General features: G+C 59.0%; 5 protein-coding genes across 5 annotated transcripts; all 5 read left to right on the forward strand.

Annotated features, from left to right (window-relative positions):
* Positions 1-301: 301 nt before the first annotated feature.
* On the forward strand, positions 302-1,210 carry LINJ_34_3510 (conserved hypothetical protein; the record flags this gene model as incomplete). The annotated part of the gene is made up of 1 exon (XM_001468671.1): positions 302-1,210. One exon carries the CDS (start codon positions 302-304, stop codon positions 1,208-1,210), a length of 909 nt encoding a protein of 302 aa, XP_001468708.1.
* A 767-nt stretch (positions 1,211-1,977) lies between these two features.
* LINJ_34_3520 (conserved hypothetical protein) lies at positions 1,978-3,024 on the forward strand (the record flags this gene model as incomplete). Its single annotated transcript, XM_001468672.1, has 1 exon — positions 1,978-3,024. The coding sequence occupies one exon, from the start codon at positions 1,978-1,980 to the stop codon at positions 3,022-3,024; it is 1,047 nt and encodes a 348-aa protein (XP_001468709.1).
* Positions 3,025-3,720: 696 nt separating this feature from the next.
* LINJ_34_3530 (serine palmitoyltransferase-like protein) lies at positions 3,721-5,187 on the forward strand (the record flags this gene model as incomplete). Its single annotated transcript, XM_001468673.1, has 1 exon — positions 3,721-5,187. The coding sequence occupies one exon, from the start codon at positions 3,721-3,723 to the stop codon at positions 5,185-5,187; it is 1,467 nt and encodes a 488-aa protein (XP_001468710.1).
* Positions 5,188-8,170: 2,983 nt separating this feature from the next.
* LINJ_34_3540 (hypothetical protein) lies at positions 8,171-9,493 on the forward strand (the record flags this gene model as incomplete). The annotated part of the gene is made up of 1 exon (XM_001468674.1): positions 8,171-9,493. One exon carries the CDS (start codon positions 8,171-8,173, stop codon positions 9,491-9,493), a length of 1,323 nt encoding a protein of 440 aa, XP_001468711.1.
* A 2,999-nt stretch (positions 9,494-12,492) lies between these two features.
* On the forward strand, positions 12,493-14,046 carry LINJ_34_3550 (conserved hypothetical protein; the record flags this gene model as incomplete). Its single annotated transcript, XM_001468675.1, has 1 exon — positions 12,493-14,046. The coding sequence occupies one exon, from the start codon at positions 12,493-12,495 to the stop codon at positions 14,044-14,046; it is 1,554 nt and encodes a 517-aa protein (XP_001468712.1).
* Positions 14,047-14,747: the final 701 nt, after the last annotated feature.

A 14,747-nucleotide genomic window follows, 5' to 3' on the forward strand; every position in this document is an offset into this window, starting at 1 on the left:
CCAAGATTTGACGGCGCGTCCCTTGCCACCGAGACTGGCATGGTCTGAGTTCCGTTGTTTTGTCCGTGCTGCAGGGAACACGCCGCCCCACGCCGTCTGCTCACGTCGCCGCTATTAAACATCCTCTTCTTTCTCATTCTGCTCTGTCTTCGCTTATTGGCTGTCTCGTGACCAGCGCCTAGCATAGGTGTGCCGATAAGGATTCCTGTCGCTGAGGTGGCGTCTCTCTCCGTCGCTCTCTTTCTCACTTGTCGGAGGCGGGTGCATTCATGTGAGCGCCTCTCTCTGTGACCTCTCTCTGATGTCGGAGGAGAAAAGGACGACGAGTGCCGCCCCTGAGGCGAAGTATAATGCTTACGCTGAGGCGGCAGATCCGGACCGCTATCGTGTCGCTGACGCTCTGCTTTTCACGTGCGCGGAGCACGGTAAGGCGTGCGTTCTGTGCGTCACAGCCGGCAAGAATGGCCGCAACGGACGCACAGCTGCCGTTGGCGCCACGATTTTCTGGTTGACTTGCCCGAATCTGAACGCCATCATAGCGAGATTTGAGGGCCACCGATGCGTCCGGGCGGTGTCAGCGGCGATGGCGCAGCAGCCGTGTCTCTGTGACTGGCACGTGCAGTCGCACGACGTGTACGCGAGTCGCGCCAGGGAACTTCTCTCGCCGGCACAGTGGTGTTTTTTCGAGGCCCACTTTCTCTCCGACGATCAGCCGTCCCTGCACAAGTACGGCAATGCCGCGGTGAGCCATGCTGCGGGCATGAAGTGTCTGCACGCCCTCGTCGCCCAGACCCTGGCGGGTGTGGCGAACCCCGTTGGCTCGGTTGTGGTCAACTACATCCTCTTGCAGCATCAGCTCGTCCGTGAGGCGGCCGAAATGGGAAACACTGAGCAACACGGAGTCGAAGAGAGGCGGCTCTCGATGAAGGCCACGTTGGACAGCACACGTTTGTTTTCGGACTTCATGACGGCTTTTGTGAGGGCAGCGTCGGAGCGGGCTTGTGAGGGCTGGCATGGCCTCCGCAACGTGTCCTTCGAAGTCCCACTTCCTGAAGGCAACATGTGGGGCAAGACAGCCGTGCAATACATGTGGCGGGCCGATTCTCAGCTAGCGACTCTCTGCCCCGATCTCTGCGCGCGGGCGCTGACGGTGCTCGTTGCGTTGGAAGGACAGTTGCGGCATCGGCACAAGAAGCACCGCATCAACTGAGACTGCGGGCACCCCGCACACGCGTCGTGGACCCTGCCAACGGGCAGGCGGCATCGCATTTCGCAAAGCTTTCTCTTGTCCTCGACACGCTTTTTTTTTTTGGACCTGTGTACTGGCAGCTGACATGCCGAAAGGCGCTCCTTCAACCACGCTGGTGCTGCTGCCGGCGCATCCACCTCAAATGAGCGTCCGTTACCCCGTCTGGTGGTAAACAAATCTGCCTACTAATCGGGGCGTTGAGAGGCCGGTGTAGGCGTCGTGGTCGAAGGAGGAGAATGGGCAAGGGGCGAGCGCGCGGCACTGAACGAGCAACGAAAGAAGTTGAACATCGTTCCCCTTCTGCGCTCTTTCTCCGAGGTTTACTTTCATGCACTTGCAGGTACAGCGCCGGCGGCGTGCGACCCGCCGCACGACATTCCACGCCATTGCCGTGCCACGAGGTGTCTCAGACAAAGAAGTCGCAGTTAGAGGTCCCAAGTACAAGGGCGATGGGTGCGGCGATGGCCGAAGCAGCGACACTTCCATCAGTAACCGGGCAGATGCGTGCGCCGGCGAAACTGTCACCCTCAGCCCTCCTCCCTCTGCTTTCCCGAGCCGCACCAGTACATACCACTGCACCGATGCGCTTGCCATCGTGGCAACATCGAGTTTCCTTTGTTTATCTTTATAGGCCATCTGCGTGTCCGACAAAGGGAGCCAAACGCGTGCACGTTACTGAGAGCGAGCGTGGCTGCTGCGGTAGACGGTTTGCCTGTTATCGTCCGCTCATGCACCTCGCTGGAACGTCATGCGTGCGGCAGCGCGGCGCATACTTTTCCACACCGGAGCTGAGCTCATCGTCTCATAACGAGCGTAGCAGCAGCGCGTGGCCTACGGGGTCGCCGCCACAGCGGCACACGCACGCGAGTACGCCTGCGGCGACGTACACGCACGCGCCCAGCCGCGATGTTGCATTCGGGGGCCGTGCACATGTTGCCACTCACCGAAGCCGCGACACTCTTACTGCCGAACTTCAGCGCATTCGCGCGGAGGCGAACACAATTGTAGTGGAGCGCTGGTTCTGGCGGTGGGGCCTCTACGCGGTTCGCCGCGCTGCCTTGAGGCGCATCCAGCACCGCGCTCGGCTAGTTTTGTGGAGTCGTGTGGGTGCCAGGTGCTTTGCGTGGTGGCGATTAGTTGCGCAGCGGCGCCTGTGCCGCGAGGTGCTTTACCGAGAAGCCGCCGCGCGCGAACGCGCGACGTTGATTGAAGGCCTCTGTCGCGTTGCATGGGACAAGTGGCGTCAGTGGGCGCGAGTGCGTGCACGGCAGTGCGCGAGAGCTGCGCATCTGGGGCTGGTGAACCGACAGCGGCACGCACTTCTCCGATTTCGCGCATGGACGTGTCATCCCCGTCGGTGCCGTCAGCTGCGGTCTGTGGAGCAGATTCGATTCTCCGCCGAGCGATCGCTGGCCCGCTTTACTCTGATCCGTTGGCGTTTGCATGCCCTAGAGAGCTACCTTGCCTTTCCACTGCAGGTGCGGGCGGCGCAGCAAGTGGCGACGGCGGCGTTTCGCGCGTGGCAGCGGCGTGCGCTCATCGGGGCCAGCATGCGGCTCATCCGCCACGAGGCGCTTTTGCACGTGGCGGAGCGGTGCTTTGACCGGTGGAGGCGATGGCTCCGGCGGCGGTTACAGGCCGCACTGCTACGCGAAGCGAACGAGGCTCGCCTTTTGCTGCGCATCTTCTCGCAGTGGGCGTGGCACCATGAGCTCCACGCGTTAGACTACGAGCAGTACGTCGCAGAACGTCATCTGCCACGCCTCTTCTCTTGATCGTCTTGAGCTGTTGTTGGCACTTGTAATGAGAGGGAGCAGGAGCCGATTCCTGGAGGGCCGCTCGGTGACTAGGGGCCGTGACGGCGTGCCGATAAGACGTGCACACCCACAGAAGCTCAAACGCGAAGGTGCGCACTGATAACTCCCTTCAGCGCTACATGGCGAAAAAAAAAACGAAAGGGAAAAGACGAAAACCGACAGAAGACGCTTAACAACGAAACGCGGTGTGACCAACATGTGATGAGGCGCGGGTGAGGAGGGGTGCCTCCCTTTTTCGCCCGATCTGAGGGAAGGAGAGGGAGCGCTGCACGATACTCCACTCGCCCAGGCGCCCACCTCGTCTTCCCCTCCCCCCTCCTTGCCCCCCATCATTTCCATTGCTTTCCCCTCTCATAATAATACGGTGAAAAAAAACGTCTCCACACCTATGCGTGCGCATGCCCACACACGTGACCTCACATCGAGCAAAAGGGTTCTCCGCCGGCCTTTTCTGTTCTCTTCTCCATCAGCGCTTCCATTTGTGGACTTGTTTTTTCCGTTGGCTCTGTTCGCTGTGGCGTTGCCGCTATTCTTCGCATCCCCCTCCTCACGGCCGCTTTTCGCGTGCCTCTTCTCAAGTCACCTGCCGCGCGCGCTCTCTTCCCTTCGTCTCTGTCTCGTTGCCTTTCAGAAAGCAGGCGTCGAGAAGAGAACATGTCGTCTCTATCGGAAACGCTGTCAGAGCAGCTGATGAGCCACCCGTTCCACCGTGCTCTGGAGCTTTTCTTTGCCGCCGCGCTGGCGTATTTTCTGCTGCAACGCTTCCACCGTCGCGGGAAGGGGAAGCCACCAAATCCGATGAGCAGGCTGTCCCCTGAGGAGCAGGAACGTCGCATTGCCGCCTTTCAGTCCATTCCGTTCCGTGCCGAGTGCTCGGTGACGTCGAACGTGCCCGTGCCGGAGTACCACGGGCTGACCGAGGTGGTCGGACGCGAGGGGAGCCACATCACCATTCTGCGGCCCGGCTCATCGGAGGCGGAGGAGTGTCTAGACCTTGCCACCTACGACTTTCACTCGTTCTCAACGCTGCCGGAGGTCGTTGAAGTGGCACGGGCGGCCGTGAACGCCTACGGCGTGGGCAGTTGCGGACCTCGCAGCTTTTACGGCACCATCAAGCCGCATCTTGTGGTGGAGCAGGACCTGGCCAAGTTTCTCAAGACAGACGAAGCGGTTGTGTACAGCTTCGCATATGCCACCGTGGCCACCCTCATCTCCTGCTTTTCCGGCCGTGGCGACTATCTCGTGTACGACGACGGCGTCAGCTCCTCCGTGATGGAGGGCTGCATCCTCTCTCGCTCTGACATTCGGCCGTACAAGCACTGCAGCATGACGAGTCTGGAGGAGCGGCTCCAGGAAGTGGTGGCGAAGGACGGGTACAGCAAGCCTCACCGCCGCTTCGTCGTAACGGAGGGCCTGTTCTCAGATACCGGCGAGATCTGCCCGCTGCCCCAGATCTTGGAGCTGTGCCACAAGTACAAATTCCGCCTCCTGCTGGAGGACAGCTACGGCTTTGGCGTACTGGGCGAGTCGGGGCGCGGCACTCCTGAGCAGTTCAACATCCCGACGATGGACGTGGACGTGTACATTGGGAGCCTGAGTACGTCTATGGGTGCGGTTGGCGGTTTCTGCGCTGGCGCGTCGAACATGATTGATCATCAGCGCCTCACCTCCACAGCGTACGTGTTCTCGGCATCGTTGCCCCCCTACATCACGGCGTCCGTCTCGCAGTCGCTCGCGGTGCTGGCGCGTGATGACACGTTTGTGGCCAAGCTGCGGAGACACACGAAGCGCATTCGCAGACACCTCCGTGAGGCCGGGTTCAACGCTGAGAAGATCAAGCTGGTGGACAGCATCGACGACGCCTCTCCGGTGATTCTTCTTGCGGCGGAGCGGGAGTACGTCGAACGCGAGGGGCTGGAAAAGGTGGAGAACCGTCTCCAGCGCGTCATCAATGCCCTGCAGAAGAAGAAAGTGGCAGTCGTGCGAAACGTCTTCACAACAGATGAGCCGGTGAACAACGTCTCGGGACTGCGTATTGTGGCCAAGAGTCTGGCGACGGAGGCCGAGGTGACGGCGGCACTTGAGGCAATCGAGACTGCCGTGAAGGCCGAGTTTTCGTAGGCGGCGATGCAGCTGTAATGCCGAGTGTGGTGTGTACCCATAGCTTCGCTTGTGTGACTAACTGGAGGACGTGCACGGAGCTGACAACCACTTTCGTTTTTGTGCTAGGGCTGATGTGGTGTAGGGTTCTGGGAACAAAATGAGTTTTGCCCGCTCTGCTGTCTCCGAGCGTCCTGCACGTTGTGCTGCCCCGCGTGACTCTCGCGATGGAGGACGACCTCTCCAGGAAGTCGCACATCGGACTCCAGCAGCTCGTTTGCGTCGATCTCTTTCAATCGCTCTGAGCGTGTGTAGCCCGGCACTGGCCGCCGAATCTGTGAATGTGTAGTGCCCCCCCCCCTTTCGTAATAGAAAGTAGAGCGAACAAATAAAGGGGGAACACATGAATGACGTGAGAGGGCTGGCAAGGCTTGAGGTGCTAATACATAATGCGGCGTGCAGAGAGGCGCTGCGCAGATGGGCGCCGTCACAGGTCAAGGGAAGGGAGAAGAGATATGCGACACATGTGCTAGAAGCGAGTGTCGTTCTCTCTCCCTCCTTGTGTGTTACAGGCATCCACGAGTGACGTCGAGAACAAGCGAAGCATGCGCTGCGTTGGCGTGCCTACGCACTGCTGATGCTGCGGATGCGCAGCGCCCTCGGTACGAGACGAAATAGGCTGTTTGACGGAAGTTGTCTTCTTTTTTTTTGAGGCTTTGCACCCGCGGCTGTTCTCTTTATCGTTTTCCCCATTGATCTGCCCCACCTAGGAGCGGCCCCTCGAACCGTTGTCTCGCCCACTCCCTCCCCTTTCTCTCTCACTCACTCTCTCTGCGTTCCCCTGCTGTACCTTCGGCCTTCACGTCGGTGCGGTTCGCCGCCACACATCCCCCTTTTTTATTCCCTCTCCGTACCTGTCATGTTGTCAGAGGCTGCTCCTGCGTTGTCGCGCCCCCATGGCCGGGTGGTGGGTGAAGTGTGCACGTGTGAGAGTGAAGGTCAGGAACAAGGAAAGCGCAACAACACCATACAGAATGGGACGCATCGTCGCTCGGGCGCATGTCTGGCGCACAGGCACACGCACTCGTCTCGCAGCTCCGATTGGTGCCAGAATAACGTATGCGAACTTCTGCCGACTTTCCATCGGATGGCGAAGTGCTTATGCGCTTCTCTCGTCATGTGCCACCGAGCTGTCTGTTGCGCAGCAAGCCGCAACGCTCATCCTTTTTCATGGTGGACAAGTAGGGCATCCGCGGGATGAATCACCGGCGGATGCGTGCTCGACGCGGCGTGTTCTCGGTGTCGCGCACATGCCTTTGCGAATCTTCTACTCTCTTCTCGCTGCTGACCTCCCTATCTTCCTGGTTCAGCCTTTGTTGGCATCAGTGCTTCTTCGTTTTCTTATAGTGGAACAACCTCTTCCGCAGCTTTTTGCGAGTTAGGCCCCGATTCATTCTGGTGACTCTGCGCAAACGGCCACCTATTTCCCCGCCCAGCTTGAGAGTAATAGAGTGAGGTGCGAGTGTGCGCCGCTACACCTTACTCTGCTCTCGCCGCACGCGGGCTCTTTTTTTCGCCTGGCTCCTTACAGTGGACTCCCGTTCATACGGTCCTGCAGTGCTCCCAGCCGTAACGATCGCCTATCTTATTTGGGCATTTCTTCGCTCCCCCCCTCGCGACGCTGCTCCAGAATTGTGCACATCTTTCGTTTTCATTTCTTTGGTGTTGATATTCGTTTTCTCCCACTACACACACCCCGTCCACCATCTCTTTTTTGTTATTCTCTTCACTTGCTCCACCGAGTCATCACCGGTGGCACTCTGCAGGCGCATCCACAGCCGCACGCTCGCCCGAAGGTGGGGGTGGGGTGGGGAAGGGAGCACTTGCGCCCTGAACGTCTTTTCTGTTTTCGCCTCTCTTTTGCCTTTCCTGTTCCTTTTCCGAGCACATCTACATTCCATACGCGCTTCTCATCGCCACGCTCTACCGTAGCCGGAGCGATATTCACCCACAGCTCCCTCCCTCACTCCTCCATCATCAGAGAACAGGACCTCTTTTTCTGTTTGTGCGTGCGCGCTCTGTATCTGCTTTCCCTTTTTCAATTGTCGAGTGCTCACCTCTTCCATGTTCGTTTCTCTTTTCGTTCATCTCGTGCGTGGTTCTTGAACCTTGGAGATACGCCGCCGCAGAACGCATCTCCACCAGCCCAGATCTTGTCTTTGCTCCCATCCTAACAGACACGGAATTCCTCTGCGTCATCATTTTTTGTTGCTGACGTGCTCGCCTGTATGGATGTTTTCTTGCTGGTAATATTATGTGATGGTTGCACGTATTTCTTGTGCTTGTCTCCGCTCTTTTCCGATTTCTACTAGAGCCTTTTTTCTTTTTGCTTCCTCGCCCTGCGCTGCTCCGCCCTGCTCCTCCACACCGTCTCTACTTGTCTCCTTTCAGGGAAACTGCATGCCGATAGGCGTCCACCCCCACCCCCTCTTCCTCTACCCCTCTACCCTATCCTCGCGTGTGTGTAAAGGCCGCTTCGTGCTTGCTTCGGAGATTTCACTGTTCTCCCGTCTTCCTCCCTCCTTGAACCTTCCCCTGTAATGTGCCCCCCCCTTCCCCTCCCCAGACCTCTCTCTTTCTCTTCCTCTCCATCGAGTTCGTTGTTTCCTCTGTCACTCGCGTCTTCGACGGCCGAGCCTGTTCACACACCCTCCCCTCTTCTTTGTCGACTTCTCATCGCGTTCGTCCCCCTCCATTCGCCGCGCGCCGCATTTCTCTGTCTTTGCGTGTGCACCAGCGTCACTGCTGCCGCCTCCCTTGCCTGCTTCCTCTGTCCGCCCGCCTCTCTGGTTCCCGTGGTGTTCCCACTGCTCTGGCACAGGGTAGCCGGTCCACCGTGTCGGGCGCAGCAACAAAAGCCATGGACAAACCGGCGCCACCGCCGCCTCCGTGTTCAACTCAGGCGCGACAGCACACGAAAGGGGAGAGAGAGTCGTGGACAACAATGGCCTTGCCCCCTGTCTTGCACCTAGGCCCGCACAAGCTGAAGCTCTTCCCTATTTGCCGCAGTGCCGAGGCCGCGCCTGGCAGGCACCGCTGCAACGACAGTCTCCTGACGGGGTTCTGCTTTGTGGGTGAGCTTCAGACGGACGCCGTCGGCCTCAGCGTCGCCAACGTCGCCGCTGACCGTGACTCCAATCGTAGAAAAGTGACCATTCTGTGGTACTACTCGCCGCTGTTCCATTTCGAACATAAGAGAATCCGGGTCGAAGAGGGCGTGATCGAGGCTGCGCTGACAAAGGAAGTAACAGCGCGCCAGCACGCCGATGCGAACTCTCCGTCACTCAAGTTTGGCGGCGCGGAGGCGGTAAAGCACGAGGATTCTTGCTCGACGCGTTCGAGTGTGGCGTCAAGCGCGGCACTCTCCGTGACCCATGCCACTGGTCTTCCAGCGCTATATCTTCGTGTCGGCAACTCCACGACATTCCGCGAGTACAGATTGGTAATAGAAGGGCAGCACAGCACAGCCCTTGGTGATTCTACAGAGCTGCGCACGCCGAGCGGTGCGGGTGTTGCTGGCGACGGCCACAATGACGTATCCGTGCATGCAGCGCACAAGCCACCAACTCTGCGACCCTTGGCCCCGAGGCGACCTACGCTGAGGCCGATCGACACGCGACCGGACGGCAACGGCTTACGAAGCACGGCGAGGCTAGCTCACAAGCGAAATGCTGCACTGAGCGGATGGCGTGCCTCCGCCAGCGCACCGACACAGTGTCACGCTGCGCCGGTGGAGGAAGAGTTGAAGGCGCTGCAGCAGCCGAGTCCTTTCAGCACAGCCGCCAGGACTGCTATCACTACTGCACCGGCGCCTCATCCACATAATGAAGGGGCCAATGTAGCGTGCGAGGCGGTGCTTCCTATGCGAATGCCCCTCTCATGCGGAGATTACTCACAGACCTCCCCGCGCGTCCCGAACGAAGGAAATTTACCGCAGTGGGCGTCGCCTGTGGACCACTGCGAAACCCGAGAGGTGTGCGCACACAAGGACTTCCCGCACGGCAGCTTCCCTTTGAGCGCAGCCGGCGGCTCGAGTGTGTCCTCGGCGTTCCTCTCCAGCTCCCTTTGCTTATGTATGCCATCCCAGTCCCCGACCGGTGCCCTTAGCACCGCGCGCTCCGCGGAAACGGACACGAATGACCTCCACTCCTCAGCTAGGGTCAGCGGCTCCTCTGGCCGCTTCCTCTACGACGTCCACCGGCATTCGCGGGAGATCACGTGCCTCGTGTCTGCCGTCTGCACCCCACTGCCGCAGAGCACGTCTTGATTGACGCCTACGCCGGCGTCGAATTCCCGTTTGACAAGAAGCCTTGCGTTTCGCACGCTCGGCAACAGCAGCGACGGCATGTCGTGCTCTATCCACGCGCCGCACGGCTCCGCAGTCCAAGGAACGCAGTTGGAGGTAGAGCGAGTGATCGCAGCCACACCGCCGTCAGCGCGGTAGAAGCCGCGCCGAGCTCCAACCAGCGGCAAAAACGCCCATCGCTGTATGCTTATGTGTGTGTGTGTGATGCGTTGGGTAGCCGGCTGCAGTCCTCGCTTCATTGCTCCTGCTGCTTACACCTTTCATCGGCATTCTTTTTTTTTTTCCAGTTCCGCGCTGTTGCGTCTTCCTATGTTCTCTACCCTTATCCCTTTCTCCCGGTTTTCTCGCTCACAGGCACCGACTGTCGTTGGGGGCTCTTGCACGACTGGCATGGGCCGGCCTCCTGTAATATCATATGTGCATACGTGTGTGTGTGTGTCGTCATGTTTATGTGGCGCCGTGCGTCGACCGGAGGGAGGTATCAGTGAGGCGGCAGAGACCAATGTCAACGGTCGCGCTAGCCACTGACACATTGGCGCGAGGGTTTTCGCGTGTGGGGGGCGGGCCGGCGAGCAGTCGGGCAGGCGGTGGAGAGAAATAGGGGAGGGGGGATGGCCCAAATAACGAGAGAGGAGGGAGTCAGTTTAAACGCCTGGCCTGCCACATATTTTTTCTCTTCGCTCTCGCTTACGAGAGGGTTCTTATTTTTTTTTTCTTTTCGGAGGTGATGGTCGGTGCGGCTGTTCAGCGTATCACTTCTTTTTTTGTGTGTGTGTTCCCATTTCGTGGATATCGTCATGTGCTACACTGAAGCCGACGTGCATCTCTCTCTCTGCAGGTGTGTGTGGGTGCTTGCATGTGCGGCTTGTGTAAAAGGGCGCTTAAGCACTCTGGTTGGTTTTCTTATCCACCACCCACCCCCTTTGACATGACGGCTCCCCTTTTATCGGTTGTTGTTGTGGCTGTCTTTGCCCCCCCTCTTCCCTCTTTTTTTTTGTTTGTGAAGTCTCCATGTGCGCTCACATTCTCCTCCTTGCGTGTCTGCGCTAATGTACTGCGCACACCTTCACCATGTGCTCTGTCCTTCCACTCTCTCCCTCTCACTGCGAATCTGGCACGAGGGTCGTGTCTGTGTGTATGCGTGCGCGTTCTGAGTTCGCCGCGTGCTTTGTTTTACATCTCTTCACCACTTGCAAGGATGATGTAGTTTTCCTTTCATCTCTCTCCGCCTTCCACCTCTTACTCATCCCGTCTCCCTGTTGACTCTTGTTTTTCTCTGAATGAGTTTCGCTTGTCTTCACGCGGGATCAGCGTGACTGCCGTTGCGCGAGGTTGAGGACGGCACTACCGAGTACCTCATCAACCCTCTAGCTCGAGGTCGCTCTCTCCATATCGAACTGTTTTTACGCAGTCGTCTCTGGGACCTGTGCGACACGCTCCCTCACGTTACTTCATCGTTTGTCCCTCACGCATTCGGTGCATTTTCTTTGTATGTCGGCTCGTTACTTCGAACCTGTTGTGTGTGTGTCGGCGTGGCTGCGTGTGTCTGCTTCTCTTTTATGCTCAAAGAAGAGATGTGTGCCACCACATAGCGGCCCTATGCTCGGTGATGGCGTGCAAACCTGGTTGAACCCATGCCACATGTGTGTGTGTGTGTGTCTGTGCATGGGCGTGTCGGCTGTGTTCGTGGCCGCTTTTTTTATTCTGAGCCGATGGAGGAGTGCTTCTCTCCCTCTCCTTTCCTTTTTGACTTTGCTGCGTAGTGTGGCTCTCGCTACTGTCTTCTCAACAATTGCAGCAGCGGAGAACTGCATCAGGCGAACGGACCACAGCTGCAGGTGGCGACGAGTGAAAACTCGCCGTTGCTACTCGGGTAGCTGTCGCAGTGCAGGTGCACTCTTTCTGAGAGTCACCGCCGATTTGCGAGTTTGGGTGCGTGTATTGCCATTGACACCTATCCCCTTCTCTGCGCATCAGCCGTGCACACCGTCTTTTTCATGGTGCCGTGCGCCGTGGTTCGCGCACTGACTCGGTGTCGGTTCGCACCCAACATGACGCGTGCACGAGACATGAGGCGGTTCAGCCGCCAGGGTGTTTCTCTTACGCTCTTCCTCTTGCTTGTCGCCTCCGACGTCTTCGCCTTTGCTCGATTTCCCGACTTACTGCCAACAGAAGCTCAGGTGCGTGTCACTGGTGAGGCGTGAGCTGGAAGGAGATTGCACATCGCCGGCAGTCTTCCATCAATGCACACGCCAGCGCACCCGACTTCATGCATGCAGACCAGAAAGGAAGTAAACCAACGCATACACGAGCACATCACTACACACAACGCACATACGCCTCGCCTTCCTCTCCCCTACTCTAGGATCGGCACTGGAAAGAAACAAAGAGCGGCGGTACCGGTCCGCCGTTCTGCTCTCCCATCCACTGCGTGTCTCTTGTCCACAAAGGTGAAGACGCGGAAAGAATCCCACTTCATGCTTGACCGCCTTGCCCGGATACACAGAGAAGAAGTGAAGCATCAAGCACACTCACGCACCCGCCCTGCCATAGAAGGCTCCTGCGAACGGTATCGGCGGCACATCATAGAGTAACTCTGAACTTACGCGTGCCCCTCACTCCTTGTCCGCCATCCACCCCATTCCGCCCCCCTTTCCCACACTTCTGCTTTCCAACCTTATTGGTTTCTTCTGTTCTTGGGGTGATACCCCGTCTTTGCATCTCTCTCGTGTTGCGAAGGCAGCGCCTGTGGGGCTGCGCGGAAGTCCGTTTTCCTCACCTGCCTCGGACCTCCGCTTTCTCGTTCTGCCTCACCTCCCCCTCTCTTCGCCGCCGTTTCGGCTGCCGCCACGATGAATGGCACTCGGCGGTTCTCGGCGGCACCGGTGAACTTCGACCGCTTCATCGCGCTCACCCGCTCGTACTCTCGCAGTTTGTCTCCTGACAGAGAGCTTGATCAAATGCTGCGGCCGTTCCAGGGCCGGGCAACGGCATCGACGAGCGCTGCCACTCGCGAGTCTACAGCCAGTAGAGTGGCGACTCCGCAAGCGCGCCATCAGCAGATGCGCAAGGGTGAGCTCATCTACAAGGAGTTTGTTTCGACGGAGGCGCGAGACGGGAAGCCGTACTGCGGGACCGCCCAGTCCGTTTCCATGACGCAGAGCATGACGGCGGACAATACAGTTTCCTCCGCTTGTGCCGCCACATCAACGCCGCGCAGTGTCTCCGGCGGCGCCGCCGCGTCGACCTCTGCTGTTTCGACAGGCTTCTCTTACCTCGTCCTCGACGGCTGCTCGTTTGGGGAGGAGACACAGGAGCTGAGGCCGGGCTCGTACTCTGCAGACGAAGTGGACCCCCTCCTTCAAGCGGCCATGCAGCTGGGCAGCCCCCTCTACGACCCTGTCAAGCGGCAGTTTGTGTGCTGGCAGCTACACGTTCTCGAGAAGCGTCCACGCGCTGCCTACGGCGATGTGGAAGGCGTCAGTTGCGACTTCTGCGGCCACACCGATTGGCTCGAGGGATTGGCCGAGCGAGCGACGACCTCTCCTTCAGCGAGCGGAACGGTGGTGAATGATGAAGGGAAAAAGGATGCCACGGCGCCCTCAGCAGCAGCATCTTTCACTGCGCACGCGCGCTTTTTCTACAACTGCTCCGCCTGCCAGGTGGACATATGTCAGGCGTGCTTGGAGGAGGTGCGGTCTGATGAGCGTCTTCACGTGCCATGCTTTCAGTGTCAGCGCTGCGGAGGCTACGAAACGCGCCAGAATGCGCCGTTGCATCGGTGTGCGGAGTTGACCCTGATCTCAGACGACGACGAAAGGCGCACAGGGGTGCAGGCGTTGCTGACATCGCCGAACAGAAACGCGGACGCTTCACAGGCACTGCCGGCGGCACCCGCGACGACGTCTCCAAAGTGCAGGGGCGTGCCGGCCGGAAGGCCCGTGCGTCTCGGCCTCTGCCGACGATACCAGCAAGCGGCGAAAGGGGTGGCGGCGCGAGACACAGAGATCGCCGCCCATGCCGGGAAGATCGCCAACTCGGCTCCTCACCGAAAACGCAAGCGAGCTTCTCCGGAAAGAGTCCCCGTGGCAAAGCAGCGACCCGAGAAGACGACCAACGACACCGCAGAGGTGTTTCTTGTCGGTGACGTCACCGACAAGTCGTGCCGGAAAGTGAAGCCAGCGTCTGCGAGCGCTCTGCCGAAACCTGCGCCAGCAAAGCAGGAGGGGGACGACGGAGACGGCGACGCGTCACGAGCCCTTATGGAGGCTGCAATTCTCCCCTTCGCGGGATACGAAGTGCACCTCACCCCTCGCACCGCGGAGGAGGTGGGCGAAGTGGACCGTATCGCCAGGGAACTGCACCTCGTATGCTCACCGCTACCGTCGCTGGCGAAGACATGTGTGTTCAACTTCGCCACGCGCCTCGCTGCCGAGACTTGCGTCGATCGCGCCACTGCGGCATCGCTGGACGCCATCCTGAAGCGGAGGGTGAAACCTGTGTGCCGCACGTGACCTACTTTTTCAGCTCCCTGTTCGACCCTTGTCTAGGTGCCGTGCCGGGCGCACGTGGCGGTGTACTCGGGTGTCGGCGAAAGGTGTGCACCGGTACGTAAGCGTGAGCTTCCATTTTTTTTTTCGCTCGCTGTTGTGTGCCGCCGTCGCGGCTCATTTGAGCTGGTGAACGGACGCGGTCTCGCGCATGGTGCAGTGGCGTCGTTTGGCTGCGCTAGTGGGTATACGCGCCGTCTACGCGCAGGCGATCGAGAGGAGAAAGGGAACGTGCATATCAAGGAATGATGTCGCCGCGCTGTGGTTGGCTGTTCGCAAGCCTAGGCCATCGCTGATAGCGGCTATGGAGGGGTCAGATGGTCACTACGTGGAGCTTAAGTGTGTTTCTGGGAGTGGAGATGGAGGCGCCACTTCTGATAATGCTCGCCTTGGAAACAGAGAGGTGCATCGGTGATCCTGTGCAATTCGCTCTAGAGCGGATGCCCACTGCCGTTTGTACCCGAATGCCCTCCCTCTCTTTGCCCCCTTCAGCTGCTCTCATCTCTCCTCATTTTTCTGCCTGTGCCTCTCGCGGTATCCCTCTCTCTCTGCCTCTATCTGGAACTGAGGGTGTGCTGACGCCGCAACGCTTGTCTCATGTCTGTGTGCGTGTGTGCCCCCATTTGACGTTTTCTCTTTTCATTTTCTCAAGTCTGAACGACTCA

The sequence above is a fragment of the Leishmania infantum genome, chromosome 34 (assembly GCF_000002875.2).
Source record: "Leishmania infantum JPCM5 genome chromosome 34".
Taxonomy (NCBI): domain Eukaryota; phylum Euglenozoa; class Kinetoplastea; order Trypanosomatida; family Trypanosomatidae; genus Leishmania; species Leishmania infantum.